Source organism: Carcharodon carcharias, chromosome 5 (assembly GCF_017639515.1).
Source record: "Carcharodon carcharias isolate sCarCar2 chromosome 5, sCarCar2.pri, whole genome shotgun sequence".
Taxonomy (NCBI): Eukaryota; Metazoa; Chordata; class Chondrichthyes; order Lamniformes; family Lamnidae; genus Carcharodon; species Carcharodon carcharias.
The window spans coordinates 14592706-14613157 of record NC_054471.1 but is presented as its reverse complement, the minus strand read 5'-3'; the positions used below and the strand labels follow the sequence as shown (position 1 = coordinate 14613157).

The 20452-nt window shown below is 45.8% G+C and overlaps 1 protein-coding gene across 2 annotated transcripts in view; it reads right to left on the bottom strand.

Annotated features, from left to right (window-relative positions):
- Nucleotides 1-2042: 2042 nt before the first annotated feature.
- Nucleotides 2043-20452, bottom strand: part of abcc10 (ATP-binding cassette, sub-family C (CFTR/MRP), member 10) — a 310704-nt gene continuing 292294 nt past the window's right edge. For both annotated transcript variants that reach the window (XM_041187839.1, XM_041187840.1), the window contains 4 exons: nucleotides 17465-17610; nucleotides 17266-17363; nucleotides 5825-5937; nucleotides 2043-5307 (listed from right to left, as the gene is read on the bottom strand). In XM_041187839.1, the coding sequence (XP_041043773.1) occupies nucleotides 5175-5307; nucleotides 5825-5937; nucleotides 17266-17363; nucleotides 17465-17610 (490 nt within the window). In that variant the 3' untranslated portion in view covers nucleotides 2043-5174. The remainder of the gene's footprint in view (nucleotides 5308-5824; nucleotides 5938-17265; nucleotides 17364-17464; nucleotides 17611-20452) is intronic.

The following is a 20452-nucleotide window of genomic DNA, read 5'->3' as shown; positions in this document are numbered from 1 at the left end:
TCATCAGCTGAGGGAGGGCGGTACGTGGTAATCAGCAGGAGGTTTCCTTGCCCATGTTTGACCTGATGCCATGAGACTTCATGGAGTCCGGAGTCGATGCTGAGGACTCCCAGGGCAACTCCCTCCTGGCTGTATACCACAGTGCTGCCATCTCTGCTGGGCCTGTCCTGCCAGTGGGACAGGACATACCCAGGGATGATGATGGTGGTGTCTAGGATATTATCTGTAAGATATAATTCCTTGAGGATAACTAAGTCAGGCTGTTGCTTGACTAGCCTGAGACAGCTCTCCCAATTTTGGCACTAGCCAAAGGAGGATTTTGTAGGGTCGACAGGGCTGTGATTGCCATTGTTGTTTCCGGTGTCTAGGTCGATGCCAGGCAGTCCGTCCGGTTTCATTCCTTTTTTGTGACTTTGTAGCGGTTTGTTACAACTGAGTGGCTTGCTCGGCCATTTCAGAGGGCATTTAAGGGTCAACCAATTTGCTGTGGGTCTGGAGTCATGTTTAGGCCAGACCAGGTAAGGATTTCCTTCCCTAAAGGACATTCATGAATCAGATGATTATTTACAACAAGTGACAATGGTTTCATGGTCATCATTGGACTTTTAATTACAAATTTTTATTGAATTCAAATTTCACCATCTGCCGTGTCCCAATCCCAGGTCTCCAAAGCATTACCCTGGGTCTCTGGATTACTCATCCAGCAACAATACCCACTATGCCATCGCCTCCCTCTTCAATATGCCCCTAACAGTGTGGTCTCAGCCCCAGGACATTCTCTTCAATATGCTCCTGACAGTGTGATCTCAGCCCCAGGACAGTCTCTTCAATATGCTCCTGACAGTGTGGTCTCAGCCCCAGGATAGTCTCTTCAATATGCCCCTGACTGTGTGGTCTCAACTCCAGGGTGGTCTCTTCAATATGGCCCTGACAGTGTGGTCTCAGCCCCAGGACAGTCTCTTCAATATGCCCCTGACTGTGTGGTCTCAACTCCAGGGTGGTCTCTTCAATATGGCCCTGACAGTGTGATCTCAGCCCCAGGACAGTCTCTTCAATATGCTCCTGACAGCGTGGTCTCAGCCTCAAGAGGGTCTCTGACTTGGGCAGTCTTCTAATGCTTTCCAAGGACAGTATTTCTCTACTCCACTCTGTTCCTTGACCACTCCCTAGTCCTGCTTCCATCTTGCCTCTTTCTCCCCGCATCCCACTACTAACTCTCCAGTCCTGCCCATCTTCCCCTTCACTCCAGTATTCCACTAGAACTCCCCCCACCCCACCCTCAATGAGTCCAACCTCGATCTTCCCCTTCCCTGCTGTTATTGCCTCCCGTGTCCAGGCTTGGCACAGCTTCTGACATCAGCACCTGAAAACTCGCAGCAACGGTGTTAAGCGAAGGCAAAAAGGAGCTTCTATGTACCTCAAAGATGTTGATAAAGCAAAGCTCTCTAGGTGCATCCCACTTGCATACAGTCGGGAAATAAACCGTTCTAATTATCCGCTGGCAGGGCACTTAATTTGGAGGGGAAATGTAATTCCGGCGAGTTGGCCTTCAAAAGAGCTTTCATGAGATGCAAATGAATACAAATGTGGCTCCTGACATAGATCAGCGGGAAACTCGGCCTGTCATCAAAGTCGGGGGAACAAAATTCCAAACTGATTTCCTGCCGTGGGAAACTCACTGTATCCATCACGGCAAATTTTGTGGCGTCGCCTCCCACGATTCACATCACTGGCAGGAATGGAAATTCTGCCCAATACCTCCTACCCTACTAATTAAACTGAAAACTAGGTTTGCTGAAAACTTTTTCTCCTCAGTGTGGTATCCCTTTCAGAGAAGCACTGCTCACTTGAGCTGAAAATGAAGACTTGAACTCCTAGTTACCAGGTAACCTCTAGGAAATGGGCACCCAGTCATTGATAACACTGTGACGCAGCAGCTAACACCACCACCACTGATCACTATGGAAGACAACACAGGTTAATGTGGCTCAAGTATACAGCTGGAACAAAACTGAGAACACTTCAAAAAACAGACAAAGAAACAGCAGGAGGAAGGAGCCCTTGAGAGTCCTGAATTTATTCATGCAGTACAGGGGAGGTCATGGCTGATTCTATGCAAGAGAAAACAAGCCCAAGAATGAAGATCCACGAGCAGATCAAATCCCAGAGATTCACCCATATACCTTCCATTATCAAATGTCATTACAGTGAAAAATACAACGATTCATAAACCACAGAGACTGAACTGAGAAAGAGATGCAGGGACACAACTGAGTCCACAACAACAGACCATAGTCCAACGTGGCTACTACACCAAATACACCAATCTAACTGGTCCTACGGATGGATATGTCTAAATGTCAGTGAACAGGAAGGGCAGCAGGATTAGGAGGACAGGACAAATGCAATACTAGTGACTGGGGGAGGCACAGGAGAGACACAAAACAATGCAAATGAACACCAAAGTAAACAGAACGAAGCAAGAGAAGACACAATTTCAAATTTGGGAATGAGGGGAAGGGAAAGATGACAGAGCAGAAATTGAACAAAAAGTACAGAAAGAGTAGGGAGAAGGATTGGGACTGAGAGCGAATAAAAAACTGTATAGAACAGTAGGAATGGGACAGGGATTGTGAGCAAATATTAAACTGTACAGAACAGTGAAAATGGAACAGGGACTGAGAGTGAATATTAACCTGTACAGAACAGTGGGAATAGGACAGGGACTGAGAGTGAATATTAAACTGTATAGAACAGTGGAAATGGGACTGGATCTGAGTGTGAATATTACACTGTATAGTACAGTGGGAATGGGACTGGGACTGACAGTGAATATTGAAGTGTACAAAACATTGGGTATGGGACAGGGACTGTGAGTGAACATTAACTGTACAGAACAGTGGGAATGGGCCAGAGACTGAGTAAATTTTAATGTGTGCAGAACAGTGGAAATGGGACAGGGAATGAGAGTGAATATTAATCTGTACAGAACAGTGGGAATGACACAGGGCCCGAGAGTGAATAATAATCTGTACAGAATAGTGGGAGTGGGATAGAGACTGAGAGTGAATGTTAAACTGTGCACTAGAGTGGGAATGGGACTGGGCCTGAGCGTGAATATTATACTGTACAGTACAGTGGGAATGGAACAGGGACTGATAGTGAACATCAAACTGTACAGAACAGTGGGAGAGGGACAGGGGCTGAGAGTGAACATTAAACTACACTACATTGGAAATGGGGACAGGGACTGAGAGCGGAAATTAAACTCAAGAAAACAGTGGAAAAGTGACAGGGACTGAGAGTGAATATTAAACTGTACAAAACAGTGGACATGGGATAGGGACTGAGAGTGAACATTAAACTGCGCAGAACAGTGGGGATGGGACAGGGATTGAGAGTGAACATTACCCGGTAGAGGACAATAGGAATGGAACAACAACTGGGAGTGAATATTAAACTGTACAGAACAGTGAAAATGGGACTGGGTCTGAGTATGAATATTATACTGTACAGAACAGTGGGAATGGAACAGGGATTGATAGTGAATAGTAAACTGTACAGAACAGTGGGAAAGAGACAGGGGCTGAGAGTGAATATTAAACTGTATAGAACAATGGAAATGGGACTGGGTCTGAGAGTGAATGTTAAACTGTTCAGAAAAGTGGAAATGTGACAGAGACTGAGAGTGAACAATAAACTGTACAGAACACTGAGAATAAGACAGGGACTGAGAGTGAATATTAAACTGTACAGAACAGTGGGCATGGGACAGGGATTAAGAGTGAATATGAAACTGTACAGAACAGTGGGAATAGGACAGAGACTAAGAGTGATTATTAAATTGCAGAATATTAGGAATATGACAGGGGCTGAGAATGAATATTAAACTGTACAGAACAGTGGGAATGAGACAGGGCCTGAGAGTGAATGTTAAACTGTTCGGAAAAGTGGAAATGGGACAGAGACTGAGGGTGAACAATAAACTGTACAGAACACTGGGAATAGGACAGGGACTGAGAGTGAATATTAAACTGTACAGAACAGTGGGAATGGGACAGGGTCTGAGAGTGAATGTTAAACTGTTCGGAAAAGTGGAAATGGGACAGAGACTGAGGGTGAACGATAAACTGTACAGAACACTGGGAATAGGACAGGGACTGAGAGTGAATATTAAACTGTACTGAACAGTGGGAATGGGACAGGGGCAGAGAGTAAATATTAAACTGTACATAGCAATGGGAATGGGAAAGGGATTGAGAGTAAATATTAAACTGTTGAGAACAGAGGGAGTGGGACACGGATTGAGAGTGAACATTATACTGTACAGATCAGTGGGCATGGGACAGGGGCTGAGAGTGAACATTACCTGGCACAGGAGAGTAGGAAAAGGTCAGGGACTGAGAGTGAACATTAAACTGCACAGAACAGTGGGAATTTGATAGGGACTGAGAATGAATGTTAAAACTGTACAGGAGTGGGAATGGGACAGGGATGGAGAGTGAATATTAAACCGTACAGAACAGCAGGAATGGGATGGAGACTGAGAGTGAATATTAAACTGTACAGAATAGTGGGAATGGGATAGGGACTGTGTGTGAAAACTAAACTGTAAAGTACAGTGGATGGGACATGAACTGAGAGCGAATGTTAAGCTGTACAGGACAGTGGGAATGGGACAGGGACTGAGACTGACTATTAAACTGTACAGGACAGTGTGAACGGAACAGGGACTAAGAATGAACACGAAACTGTACAGAACAGTAGGAATGGGACAGGGACTGAGAGTGAGTATTAAACTGTACAGAACAATGCTGATTGGGAGTGGGGCTGAGCGAATGGGGGTGGATGATCTTGTAGAGCAACAGTGATAGCAGGTGCTGGATATGAGCTAAGAAGTGTGAGTAAAAGATGCAGGGTTACAGAAATGACATATACAGCACAGATCTACCCTAACTGACGCCAACTAACTGAGGATCACACAATCCTTCCCATCTGGAATTTGGAAATTGTGACATTTTGTGTTCCATCTGCTGTTTTAAATACATAAGGTGCAGTGAGCTTTCTGGGGTCCCACTCCATGACTTCTGTGAAAGTTGAGTGTAAATTGTATCAACAGCGCTGCACAGAGCTTCAGAGGTACATAAGAGGTTGGGACCATAGTTGTTCCAATGCTACTGAATGTCATGTACGATACCATAGAAGAAGGAATCCTGGTTCTTAGAGAGAACGGTTGGCGAGTCAAACTCCTTCACCCTGCCAGCATCCAACACCAGTACTCGGTTTGAATCCATTATAGTGCTCAATCTGTGTGAAACAGAATCAAAAGAGATATTATCCAGTGCTGCTGGGCACCACAAGAGAAACCACAGCAGAGAGCTCACTTACACCCTCAGTAATAACGCACCTGATGACACATGTACTTCCAGTGTTATTTTAGTAACCAGCATTGGATGCCAGAGCTACCTACCTCTCCAGGCTAGCAGTTAAGGATTTACTGGTCCAAGTGTGGTTCGGTCTCTGATAAAGGAGATCGATCATGGGCAGGCAGGTAAACCTGTAAACTGGCTCCGCTAGAAGCCTGAGTGAACCCCAGAAATGAGACTTGGATATCAGCATCTGCTTCAAAAGCAGCACTGGCACAGGGCTCCCCTCACTCCACAACTTCACCCATTCCACTGCTTTCCTTTCCCCACTCCTCTTCCTCCTCGGTGTTTTCCAGTCTCCCACCACCTCTAACAAATTGCTACCCCCTTGCTCTCTCTCTGTTTTCCCCACTCTCCCACCCCTTTGCCAATTCTTCAGGTCTGTGTGACCAAGTTACCTATGGGCGATTGTCAATACGGTTTTGTTTGCAAATTGTTCTTGTATTTTCTCTTGCAGCAGCTGATCTGTTTTCTGATCCACACTGGCAGTTGCTTCATCAATACACAGAATCTGCAACATAAAGAAAAGGTATCAAGATCTTGGCGAGGGTTCAGCATACATTCACCAGAATTAAAGTAGGCCTAAGAAGATTAAAATATGAGGACAGGTTGCCTAGGCAGGGTTAAGGGGTGATCTAATTGAACTGGTTAAGATGATTAAAGGAGTTGATAGGGTACATAAAGAGAAACTATTTCATCTAGTGGAAAAAAGCAAGAACAAGGGGGCATAACTTTAAAATTACAGTTCGACCAGTCAGGGGTTTTTTCAGGAAGTACTTTCTCACAAAAAGTGTAGTGGAAACCTGGAACTCACTCCCCTAAAAATATGTTGAAACTGGGAATCAATAGAAAATGTCAAAACCAAGATGAGAAGGGTTTTTTCAGGGAAGGGATCAAGGGATATAGAATGCAATCATAAAATGCTAACAGCATAGAAGGAAGCAATTCAGCTGGTCATGTTCATGACAGCTCTCTGTCAGGACTACCCAGTGAAGCCTCACTTCCCCACTGTCTCCCTGAAGTCCTGCAAAGGGTTTCTCTTCAGGTGATGGGAGATGAGGCTTGCTGCATGTCCTTGCTAAATGCATCAGAAACACCAGACAAGGCAAGTTTTCTCCATTATTTTATGGGACATGAAGATAGTTACCAGTCAATCACGTTTCTCGATATCATTGTGGGGGTTCAACGTTATGGGGCTACCTCTGAGTACTGTAGTGTGGTTCAATGTTATGACACTACCTTTCCTTATCATAATGTGGTTCAATGTTACGGCACTAACTCTCCTTATCATAATGCGGTTTAGTGTTATGGCACTAACTCTTTACGCTGATGAGGTTAATTGTTATGGTACTAAATCTGTACTTTGGTGAGCTTCAGTGTTGTGGTACTAACTCTGTACTTTGGTGAGGTTCAGTGATATGGTACTAACTCTTGGGGGTTCAGCATCATGGCACTATCTCTCCATGCTGAGATGAGTTTCAGCATATGGCAATAACTCTGTACCATGGTGGGATTCACCATTTTGGCACTAACTCTCAGCATTAATGATATGTTAATTTACAAACATACGAATTCAGAGCAGAGTAAGCCACTTGGCCCCTCGAGCCTGATCCGCCACTCAATAAGATCATGGCTGATCTGAATGTAACCTGAACTCCACATTCTTGCCTACTCCCAATAACCTTTCACTCCCTTGCTTTTCAAGAATCTATCTGCCTCTGACTTTAAAATAGTCAAAAACTCTGCTTTCACTGCCTTTTAAGGAGGAGAGTTCCAAAGACTCACGACCTTCAGGGAAAAAAAAATTCCTCATCTCTGTCTTAAATGGGTGACCCCTTATTTTTAAACAGTGACCCCTAGTTCTAAATTCTCCCACAAGAGGAAACATCCTGTCCATATCCACCCTGTCAAGATCCCTCAGGAATGTTTTAATCAGGTCACCTCTTCCTCTTCTAAACTTCAGCAGGTACAATCTAGCCTGTCCCACCTTTCCTCATATAACAACCCTTCCATTCCAGATGATCTATTAAATGCATACCAGGCATGGTCAGACTTTGATAAATTTAGAAAGATTCCATCAAGGAATATATCATGGATTTTGTCAAGAAAACAAGAAATTGTAATTTTTTGTCTGCTAATATCACTGTCATTTTTCTTATGTACTGGATGACAGATGGTTGGGGTAATTGGAGTAAGAGCCAGAGTGACTGCATCAGTCTAAAACCAAAAGTAAGAAGTGGTTTTGATAAGTTAATGAACCAAGAGGAACTTCAATCAGTGTTTTACATAAGGCAATAACAGGGGTGCTTTGAATTGAGTTGTTTATATATGCAGGTTGTAAAAGGTATAAGTAAGATAAAGATAGGATAAGTTTGTTTTTACAAGTCTAAGAGCTAGGGTAATGAAACACGTTTAATCAATACTGGGAAGAAAGCATTTCTGAAGAGACTGGTTGAGACAATGGTAAGGTCAAAGGGAAGGAATACATTTAAGGAAATACTGATGCCTAGGTAGGGGTAGCTGGTCAGATCTCCCAGAAGACAGCAGGATAGCTGGGCAGAACTCCCAGAAGACAGTTTGAACAAGGCCAGATCTAAAGAGCCAGTTGCTGTCAGCCTCATAGGATGCCCCAAGGAAAAAAGGCACGGTGTGCTAAAAATTACTGGAATTCTATAGATTTTAAAATCTCTAAGGATAGTTGCTGAACAGAAAAGGGAAAGGTTAGCTCTGAGGGTAGTTAAGTTAAGATCTTGTGGAACTATTTTCAAGTACTGTTTACTGTTTAAGTCCATTCTTGTGTTTAAGTGTAATTTATTTTCCTTTATTCTTTTAATAAAAATTTACTTTACTGTAAAATCACCACAAGTAGTCGGAGACATCAGTTCCTGATTTCAGAACCTCTCCTCTTACTATAAAAATTGCAAAAAACTTTTTGGCAGCTGTTTCAAATTTCCCTCTGGGGTTTGGGCAGCTTGGCATTTACCACCAGCTATGCTATAACAATATTAATAGACTATATAGAAGGTTGCAGGAATTCAATTTGGAAATTCCTTTCAAATCACTTTCAAATTGTTGGTTTGTGCTAGTGTCACACATGGATAGGTTCCTGATGTTAAATGGAGTTCGATTCCCAGAAACAGACACTTCTGGTCTGAATCTTTATAAATAATCCTGGGAAAGCAGTCATTCCCAACAGCCTTTATGACACAAATGGGATATTCGGCAGTGATGAAGGATTCAATGATCATGGATTTTTTAAATCATTCAGATATGGAGAGCAAGCGTCAGTACAACAGAAAAAATTACAGGTAAAAAAAAAATAATGAGGGTGGAACCCATCTTTGGCAGATCAGGCAGATGGCTGAATTGGGGTAATAATAGCACATGAATGAACCCCAGGAATGCCCTGGGAACTGCTAACAGATGTTTCAGATGTGACTCAAAATATCATTATGCGGTAAATTGTCCAGAGCAGAACAACAAGATTTTTGAAGCAATGCATGGCATGGAAGTTTCAGGAGGGGAAGATGATATCAGTCAGTCTGAGGGAATTGTACTGGTCACAAGAAGCTTCAGTCCAGTAATGACTATATCAGTCGCAGATTCATTTAATTGTGGCGTGTTGGGCAGTGGTTGTACATGGACAGTATGTGGGATGGATTAGTTGAAATGTTATTCAGATTCACTCAGTATTGAGGAATAAAGTAAGGTCAAGGAATATGAAAGTTCTATTTGTTTCAGGTTCGGGGATCACAATACATTGAGGTCACTGAAAAGAGTGCTGATTCCATGCAGAACACCTGGAGTAAGCCATTTTATTAGTACAGATATGGTAGCTAGTGCGATTCGCTTGCTACTGAGCAAGCCTTCCATTTGGGAGGTGGTGGCATAGTGGTATTGTCACTGGACTAGCATTCCAGAGGTCCCAGGGGAATGCTCTGGGGACCTGAGTTTGAATTACACCATGGCGGATGGTGAAATTTGAACTTTGAAATTTGATATTTGAATTTAAAATTTGGAATTAAAAGTTTGATGATGGCCATGAAACCATTGTCCATTGTCATAAAAACACATCTGGTTCATGGATGTCCTTTAGGGAGGGAAACCTGCTGTCCTTACTTGGTCTGGCCTACATGTGATGTCAGACCCACAGCAATGTGGTTGACTCTTAACTGCCCTCTGAATAAGGGCAATTAAGGATGGGCAATAAATGCTGGCTGAGCTAGCAATGCCTGCATCCCATGAACAAATTGTCATGAAGAGATTAATGCCTATAATGTTATTGGAAATTATTTTTTAAAATAGAGTTTAGTGGTGTCTGTGTCTATGTGTGTGTATGTGTGTGTCTGGGTGCTTTGATGTATAGAAAGAAGTAGGTTTGAAATGGTAATTAGATAAACATGGAGAAGTTTAGAAACATGGGTGTCAAGGGGCAATTTGCATTTTTAAATGAAGCATTCAAAAGAATGGGTGAAATCTTGCACCTAACTAGAAGATGCCAAGCAATGGGTAGTTAGTTTTTTCAACTCACTAATAAAATTTGCGGAATCAAAGGATGTTATTGTTAGGAGAGGAAAACTTAAAAGCCTAGAGATACAAGAAAGATATGTACAAAGGAGAAAAGAGATTGTGTGTAAGGAAGGCATTGTAAGGTCCATCAAGTGCAAGAAGTCTCTAGCCTGTAAACCTCAAATCTGTCTGCAAGGACCCAGAGGTGAAAGAAACTCATTTTGAATGCAGCTGTCCAGGTTGTGATCTGCCAAGTGTCTGTTTAAGTCTATGTCTTTTACTGTTGCTTGAATGGAGTTATAACTGAGAGTCAGATTAATTAGGGGATTTTTGTAATTGTTATAGCAGCAATTTTGTATACGTATGTAAGTGTTTACAATTTTTCTTATATTAATAAATGTTTAATTTAGTTTTATAAAAAACTTCAAGGCTCAGTGATCTTATTACTATTGAATTCAAAGACTGCATCTCGAAACATACAAACTGCAAAAATGGGTTATGACAATTTGTTTCAAGTTTCCCTCTGGGATTTGAGCAACTTAGCCTTTACCATCAGCTGTGTCATAATACGAATAATTTTTTTAAAAGGCACAAATGAAACTAGACATGGAACATAATAAAACAATTGTCTTTGGAAAGAGAGTCAATTTGCAATTTACCCAATCAGGATATTATTGCATCCCCTGAACAAAACCTAACATCTCTATTAGAATGTTAAAGAACTGTTAATGGCATCAGGGGTTAGCAGTTTCAGAGAAAGAAACAAAATTATCTTAAAGTTACATTGACAATTTATTCATCCCTCCTGTCACCGATAAAATTCCGATTAAAGGACTCTGGGGTGGTTGATGATGAGTACACAAAGCTTACTGAAGAGGGTAGTGAAAATATGCTATATTCAAGAAGTATCAGAGGACACTGTCACAGCCTATAGGAAGTCTCCCATTAGCATGATACTTTAATGAAGCAGCAGCTATGGATTTGGAGAGACCAGGACAGAAACATTTTTACCTTGCATTTTATCGGCATGGCAACCACGTTCAGTCTTCCTACAGCGAGGCATGGTAAAGACAAAAGAACGATTGTATATCAAATCATAGGAAAATAGGTAGGGGCCGGGTTTGTGTGTGGGAGGGTGGTAGAGCACTGGCTAAATTCCTGACTGACATTGGGGAAGAACTTGCCAATGACGAGTTTACAGACATGTGTGGGAATATGAACATTGTAGTTATTAACATTGCAGCTGAAAACAACCAAATTACAATTCAGAGGAGATGGTGGTGTAATGGTAAGGTCATTGGACTAGTAATCCGGAGGACCAGGGAGCATGAGTCGCGTGACAGCTGGTGGAATTTAAATTCAATGAGCAAAATCTGGAATTGAATGCTATTATAGTCATCAGTATATTGATGGAACCATCATCAATTGTCACCCATCTGGTTCACTAATGTTCCTTAGGAAAGGATATCTGAAATCCTTACCTGGTCTGGCCTACATGTGACTCCATACCCACAGCAATATGGTTTACTCTTAGCTGACCAATGAAATGGCCTAGCAAGCCACTAAGTTCAAGCGCAATTAGGGATGTGCAACAAATGCTGACTTTGCCAGCGACACCAACATCCCATGGAAGAATGAACAAAAAAAAAGTTAACATGTGCCCTGTTGTGAGCTGTCCATGTGAAGAATTTGTTTCAAATGGATGGGGCTATCGCCCCTATCAGTTGGTCTCTGGGAGGAATCTGTTTTCTGTGATCAACCTCCAGCCTTGGAAAGGGCTACAATTAGTTCCACCTTTCAGAATTGGGGAGAAAAGGCATTCAGCAAGGCTGAAGTCTCAAGGAAATATTTGGCAAGCTGTACAGCATTGCAGGAGACCTTCAAAATTAAACTTTAATTCTGGGATTTAGTGTACTATAAAAGAGAGGGTCCGGAGTGGAAAGATCCAGGTAAAGCGATAAGTTGTGATAGGAAAACAGTCGTTCTCCAATATAGTAGTCAAACTCTAAGGGGAAATTCATCTCGATTGATGGGGATTGATTATAAACGTGCAGAGTCTGAACAATTAGTAGAAGTTGAATGAGTTGCCAAAGTGGGTCTACAAATGACTCTGGGACTAGGAAACAATCAGGTACTGGCAACAGAACATCTGATCATGGGAGGGAGAGATCCTGTAGCAGTTATCCAGAAAGGGATAGGAGGGCAAGTAGAGGCTGTAGCTTGACTACGCTTTGCAATAGAACAATCTAGGAATACCACTAGAAGTAGAAGCCCTTATGATTGGAAGTTTTGGTGGCTGCATACAAAGTAGAAGATAAATCAATAAGATTGCAATGTTGGGGACCTCTGGAGGGGGCCGAGATGGATCATCCATTCGGCACTTCTGGCTAAAGATTGTAGCAAATACTTCAGCCTTATCTTTTGCACTGATTTGCTGGGCTCCTCCATCATTGAGGATGGGGATATTTGTGGAGCCTCCTCCTCTAGTGAGTTGTTCAATTGTCCACCACCTTTCACGACTGGATGTGGCAGGACTGCAGAGTTTAGATCTGGTCCAATGGTTGTGGGGTCGCTTAAATCTGTCTATCACTTGCTACTTATGTTGTTTGGCACCCAAGTAGTCCTGTGTTATAGCTTCACCAGGTTGACACCTCATTTTTAGGTATGCCTGGTGTTACTCCTGCACTTTTCATTGAACCAGGATTGATCCCCTAGCTTGATGGTAATGGTAGAGTGGGGGATATCCCAGGCCATGAGGTTACAGATTGCGTTTGAGTACAATTCTGCTGCTGCTGATGGCCCACAGCACCTCATGGATGCCCAGTCTTGAGTTGCTAGATCTGTTTGAAATCTATCCCGTTTAGCACAGTGGTAGTGCCACACAACATGATGGAGGGTATCCTCAATGTGAAGGCGGGATTTCGTCTCCACAACAACTATGCAGTGGTCACTCCTACCGATATTGTCAGGGACAGATGCATCTGCAGCAGGCAAGTTGGTGAGGATGAGGTCAAGTATGTTTTTCCCTCAAGTTGGTTCCCTCACCACCTGCCACAGGATGTAGACAAAAAAAAATCTGTGACTGAGCACAGGCTAATGATTGACCTTGTGAATATTAAAGAAATGTTAAACAAATAAGAGATATCCAAGATAAAATGGATTGATGCAAGTCACCAACTATTGGACTGCTCGAAGAAATTGTTAGAGGTCCTAGAAAACGAATGTCTTGCACTATGATGAGTTATAGGAAATATGGAAAACCATTCTTTTTCCTCTGATTTGTTTTGCAATTATTTGTGTGTTTATAATGTAATTGTTAAAGAAAGAAATGGTAAGCTGTTAATGGTATGTTAATTATACTGTTAAGATACTCAATTTAGCACTTAGAGCATGAAAAAGAGAAATGCGCCTGTGGCCTTCCAAGACCTGTGGGCACCGCAGGGTCCAGGGTGCATTACTGACCCCGGAAATCACATTTTAGTTTGACCTTTATAAGTTTCCTTTCTGTTTTGTATTTTTTGTTTCAGTTTCCCTTTAAGGGGCTGCCCCTTTTATTTGTTCATTTGATCTCTTGTTACTTTGTTCATTTGTCCCCTTTTTCTATTGGTTTAATCAATGGAACAGACAAAGAGACAGACAAAGTTTCCTTTATGATTTTGTCTGTTTTTTGCAGTTCCCCTTTAAGGGGCTGCCCCTTTATTTGTTAATTTGATACTCAAAAAGAACATATAAAGAGAGGTCTTCCGCGACCTGTGGGCACCGCGTGGGCTGGAGTGCTTCGTCGGCCCTCAAAACAACATTTTAATTTGATTAGTTAAGTTTCCTTTAAAAATTATCTTTTGTTATATAAGACCATAAGACATAGGAGCAGAAATTAGGCCATTCGGCCCATCGAGTCTGCTCCGCCATTCGATCATGGCTGATAAGTTTCTCAACCTCATTCTCCCACCTTCCCCCTGTAACCTTTGATCCCCTTACCAATCAAGAACCTATCTATCTCAGCCTTAAATACACTCAATGACCTGGCCTCCACAGCCTTCTGTGGCAATGAATTCCATAGATTCACCACTCTCTGGCTAAAGAAGTTTCTCCTCATCTCTGTTCTAAAAGGTCTTCCCTTTACTCTGAAGCTGTGCCCTCAGGTCCTAGTCTTTGCCCCTTTAAGGAGTTGTCAGTGAATTAATTTGTCTATTTGTTTATTTTTATTGGTTCTGTAAGAAATGGATGCTTTTTTAAAAAATATTTTTGGGAAATATTGTGTTATCCTGTGGAAAAAGTCTGTGTGTCTGATTTAATTAAGCTGGGCGCAGATTAACAGGAGGCAAGTTGTCTGGTGAGGTTGAAGCATGAAAAGGATAGAGGTGTGAAGTTGGAGATACAAGTAAATAGCTTAGATCTAACATGTGCATTTTAGGTACGTTGAGAGTTTGTTTGAATATTAAAAGGGAGTCAGGTGCCAAGAAACATGTTTGCACCTTGCAGGAGTTCCATAGCTAAATAGAAGATGGGATGTTATATTTTATTGACCCAAAAGCAAAGACAAGATAGAGACATGAAAGATTTTATACTTTGGAAGGATATGAGTTTCAAAGAGGTGTGAGAACAATGATGAAAGGGGGAAAAAAGGTATTTTAGAGTTACTGTGGAGAGCTTAGGGTAGCTATAGCTGGAGCTGCTGTTTAAACAGTTGAGGGAGCAGCTGGAACTGAGCTGGGAGCTGTTAGCACTGGGTTCGGAGGAGATGCCGTTTGAACCAGCCATCCAGTCAAGCCAGAAATCTTGGGCTGTAACAAGCAGGTTTATTCTTAAGTTGGGATTCCACAGCAGAGTGGCAGAGAGTTGAGAGGTCGTCTGATATGCCTCTATTAAAGCCACAGCAGTTTGCACTGGGTAATATTACTGGATTTCTTGTAGTTAAACACCTATAAGGGAGTGTTACCTGGAAGGTATTTACAAGTGCATAGTCTTTCTGGGGGAATATTTGTAAGACTAACCTTAAATGCGCAACTGTAACCTTGGGTGCTTAAGTTTTCTTTTATTCTTGTTAATAAAACTTTTACTTTTAATTTTTTAAATCCCAAACGTGTTACTGGAGCTCTTACTACTGGGATCGGTACATGTTCTTTTCTTTTTCAGAATATGAAAGAAAGGGTATGGCCGGTAAGCCAAGTTTCCTACTAGGATTTGGTTTGCTCGGCAATTAAGATCGGTAGTGGTCATAACTGTATCCAAAAGAATCTGAATATAAATGGCTTCTGCAGGGGTTGCTCCTTAAGTCTTGGCTGCACTTCAGCCCCATGCTCTTAATCTTTGGCCACCTGGTGCTGAGAGGGGTGGGGAGGGAGGAGAACCTCCTTCTAACCCTGCACCCGGGCCTGGCCAAGGTGGCCATTAACAGGTCCAGGCAGTGGGCAGTCAGGGGGGTCGTCCAGCCTGACTGCCTGCCCCTCTTCTGCAGCTATGTTTGTGTCCTTCGAGAGGGCGCATTTAGTGTTCACTGGTACGCTAGAGGCCTTCCGTGACTAGTGGGCACTGCGAGCGCTGGAGGGCATTATTAGCCCTCAAAATGACATTTTCATAAGTTTCCTTTAAATTTCTGTTTTTGTTGCAGTGCTTTTCAAGGGGCTATCAATTGGTCTAATTGGCTTTTTTTTTAATTGGTTAACTTTGGTTTCACCAGTACTCAAAAAAGTATAAAGGGAGACAGGCTTGAGGTCTTCCCTGCCTGGTGTGCATGGCTGGGGCTGGAGTGCTTCATCAACCTCCAAAACAACATGTGAATTTGATTAGATAAGTTTCCTTTGAGATTTTGTCTTTTGTTGACAGTGTCCCTTTAAGAGGCTATCACCTTAATTTAATCTGTTAATTTGCCCATTTGTTTAAAGTTGTACTCAAGGAGTGTAAAGAGAGACGAACCTCGGTCCCACAATTTGAGTTGTCCCCCGGAAACTCCACCCATGCATTTTCGCTCTGCGTGGAGGGGTTTCCAGTATGGGCTGCTGCTGCCCACCCATCACTTTGCTTTGTCAACTGTCCGAAACACGCCATGGCATTCCATCCTGCCGTCCAGAGGTGGTGGGGGTCCCTATCAGAGGGCTCTGTATGTGGGAGTCCTCCCCTTTACCATCGATGATCTGGCGTGGAGGAGGTTGCATGCAGCAGATCCATTCAATCGCAGGTTAAGATGGCTCATGGACTTCCAGGCCACCTGGTTTTTCTGAGGCCTTGAGGAGCCTGTGTACCAAGCTTATGTTGCATGCATACAGTTGCAGCATTTTTAGTTCTTTTGAAGGGGCTGCTCCTGACGTTTTGGCTGTATTTCAGCCCCATGCTCCTGATCTTTGGCCGCCCGGAGCAAAGGAGGGCCTCCTTGTTAGTCTGCGTTTGGGCCTGGCCAAGGTGGCCATCAAAGGTCCAGACAGTGGGCAGTTGAGAGGTGCATCCTACCCAAATGTCTGCCCCTTTTTCGTGGCTATGTTCATGCCTGGGTGTCCCTGGAGAGGGAGCATGTGGTGTCCACTGGTATGCTTGAGGCCTTTCAGTGACCAGTGGGCACCGGGGGCTGGAGTGCTTCATCAGCCCCCAAAACCACATTTTAATTTAATTTGTTAAGTTTCCTTTGGAATTTTGTTTCTGTTAGTGTCCCTCTAAGGGACTGTCAATTTGTTTAATTGGTTTATTTATAATTAGTCCATTTTATTTGACTGATATACCCAACAGAGTATAAAGAGAGATGGCTGGGACATTGGAGGGAGTGGGAAGAAGGCAGACATACAATATGCTGAGTTTTGTAAATAAACCAGCCATCAAGAAATGGATTTAGTCTAGTTTCATACTTCACCATTTGACTTGGGATCCAATTATCATTTGGTACTGTGCTGGGATTTAGGGTTCTGGCACTAATTCTCAGCACCATGATGCAGTTCAACCTTATGGATTCAAATCCTGATAACATGGTGGGGTTCAGTGTAAAGGCATGAAAACTCTGTACTGTGGTGGGCTTAACCTTTATGGCACTAACTCTCGGCACGATGGTGGGCTTCAGCACTGTAGCATTATCTCTCAGCACCAGGGCGGTGTTATGACACTAACTGTTGTGCCTCCAAATACCAATTTGAGTCTCACCATTCTGTTCATAAGCTGAGCTGAGCCATGTTGTGCTGGATGAATGTTATTACAGGATGCGCTGCCAAGGATGAGAGTGTAACATATGAATCCTAGGGCAAAAAAGTTGTTGTAGATGGTGGTCCATGAAAAGGCAAGAGACCAAGGAGAAAGAAGAATTAATAAATGACCCGCTAATGCTAGCAATGCTTTGCTGGATCAGTACCTTGGCCTGAGTGAGAAGTGCCCTTGCCAGGCAGATGAGTTGCCTCTGACCAACGGATAAATTCTTCCCACGATCACTGATCTTGGCATCCAATCCACCTGGTGTACAGAAAAAAGACACACAGAAAATGAGTGACACAGGCAACCAGTCAATTGAAATGGGTACAATGATTGTGATGCCTTCTCCGGCCTGTACTCACCCATTCGCTGAGTGACCTCCAGCAGGTGACACTCTCTCAACACAGTTTGCATCTCCATCTCTGTGTGATGGCTCAGTGGGTCCAGATTTTCTCGTACTGTGCCAGTAAACAGGAATGGATCCTGAGGAATAATAGCCAGTTTTGATCTGGAAAAGAGACAAAATTATCAGAAAAAGAGAGTCATACAGACACATTTCCCTAGCCTGAACAATTTCGCTGAAATTATGTCATTTTTAACTCTTTGCACCGTACCCCTAAACAATGTGAAATAAGAATCTGGACTCTGCTGGTCTAAATGAATTGAGATCGATGATACTGAGCCAACAGAAACGAAGGATGGCTCATGCAGAAAAATAAATCATAAACAGAGGGCATTCAGTACAACACCCGGTTTGTAGCAGACAACACAAGGGGAGTAATTCTATACCTATCCTCCAGATGACTTGGCAAAGCAAAATCCATTCAGATGGTAAACTTGCAAACGCGGCAGAGCCACAGATATTCTCACAAGCCAAAAAGAAAGGCCTTTCAGCGGCAGAGACTGAGGCGGGGCCGTGTGAGAACCCAGCGGGCTGTGCGAGACCGAGGCGGGCCGCGCAAGACCCTGGCAGGCCATGCACGACCAAAGTGGGGCTGCGCGAGGCCCTGGCGGGCTGCGCGAGACCGAGGTGGGCCGCGCGAGACCGAGGCGGGCCGTGCGAGACCCTGGCGGGCCGTGCGAGACCGAGGTGGGCCATGCAAGACTGAGACATGCCGTGCGAGACCGAGGCGGGCCGTGCGAGACCGAGGCGGGCCGTGCGAGACCGAGGCGGGCCGTGCGAGACCGAGGCGGGCCGTGCGAGACCGAGGCGGGCCGTGTGAGACCCTGGCGGGCTGTGCGAGACCCTGGCGGGCCACACGAAACCGAGGTGGGCCACACGAGACTGAGGCATGCCGTGCGAGACCGAGGTGGGCTGTGCGAGACAGAGACGGGCCGTGCGAGACCGAGGTGGGCCGTGCGAGACCGAGGTGGGCCGTGCGAGACAGAGGTGGGCCGTGCGAGACCGAGGTGGGCCGTGCGAGACCGAGGCGGGCCGTGCGAGACCGAGGTGGGCCGTGCGAGACCGAGGTGGGCCGTGCGAGTCCGAGGTGGGCTGTGCAAGACCCTGGCGGGCCACATGAGACTGAGGCAGGCCTTGCGAGACCGAGGTGGCCCATGCGAGACCGAGGCGGGGCGTGCAAGACCGAGGTGGGCTGTGCAAGACCCTGGCGGGCCACATGAGACTGAGGTGGGCTGTGCGAGACCGAGGTGGGCTGTGCGAGACCGAGGTGGGCTGTGCGAGACCCTGGCGGGCCACACGAGACCGAGGTGGGCCGTGCGAGACTGAGGCATGCCGTGCGAGACCGAGGTGGGCTGTGCGAGACAGAGACGGGCCGTGCGAGACCGAGGCAGGCCGTGCGAGACCGAGGCGGGCCGTGAGAGACCGAGGCGGGCCGTGCGAGACCCTGGCGGACCGTGCGAGACCCTGGCGGGCCGTGCGAGACCCTGGCGGGCTGTGCAAGACCCTGGCGGGCCACACGAGACCGAGGTGGGCCGTGCGAGACTGAGGCATGCCGTGCGAGACCGAGGTGGGCTGTGCGAGACAGAGACGGGCTGTGCGAGACAGAGGCGGGCCGTGCGAGACCGAGGTGGCCCGTGCGAGACCGAGGTGGGCTGTGCGAGACCGAGGTGGGCCGTGCGAGACCAAGGCGGGCCGTGCGAGACCGAGGCGGGCCGTGCGAGACCCTGGCGGGCCACACGAGACCCTGGCGGGCCACACGAGACCGAGGCGGGCTGTGCAAGACCCTGGCGGGCCACATGAGACTGAGGCGGGCCGTGCGAGGCCGAGGTGGCCCGTGCGAGACCGAGGTGGGCTGTGCGAGACCCTGGCGGGCCACATGAGACCAAGGTGGGCCGTGCGAGACCGAGGTGGCCTGTGCGAGACCGAGGTGGCCCGTGCGAGACCGAGGTGGGCTGTGCAAGACCCTGGCGGGCCACAAGAGACTGAGGCGGGCCGTGCGAGACCGAGGTGGCCCGTGCGAGACCGAGGTGGGCTGTGCGAGACCCTGGCGGGCCACACGAGACCCTGGCGGGCCACACGAGACCGAGGCGGGCCGTGCGAGACCGAGGTGGGCCACACGAGACCGAGGTGGGCCACACGAGACCGAGGTGTGCCGTGCGAGACAGAGGCGGACTGCGTGAGACCCTGGCGGGCTGTGCGAGACCCTGGCAGGCCACGCAAGACCGAGGTGGGCTGTGCGAGACCCTGGCAGGCCATACACACACACACGCATACACACACACGTACATACTTGTACACACACACGTACACTCACGCACACACGGACTCGCGCCTTGCTCACACTCTCGCCGTCTGTCTTAATGCAGGACAACATCGCACACAATCACCGGGAGTGATCCCAGACCAGGGATGGAGTGCCAGACATCAAGGTCCTCATTCCATTTGAAGGCTGCACATTAGAGCTGGCTGGAGATGATGTGAACTGTTTCTGTGGTGATGGCGAGGTGAGCAGCAAGCATCTGAGTGAGGATCAATCCTCTGGTAAATCAACTGTGAGTCCACTGTTCTGTGTACCATGGCGCAATGCACTAATAATCTACACTTTCTCTCTTCAGCACATCTGCCATGTCACCCTCAGGCAACCTTGGCCCAACTCCAGCGCAGACAGCCCCACGGATGAGGACCCTGAGGACAGCACCCTCGAAGACCCATCACAGCAATCATGCACGCCCTCCACCAGCGCAGCAACACACACCTCAGTGGGACCTACATGTACAGCAGGCTCGGGTCACTGTCTGGTGAGTACAGCACACAATCAGTTCCACAGCAGGTGGAGGCAGGGACACCTAAGATCTCGGCACTTGGAGGACTGCTGGAGGCAAGGGATCTGCTGAGTCCAAATCAGATGATGAGCCTCTGGATTCGGTTCTCAATCAGTTGCTAGAGC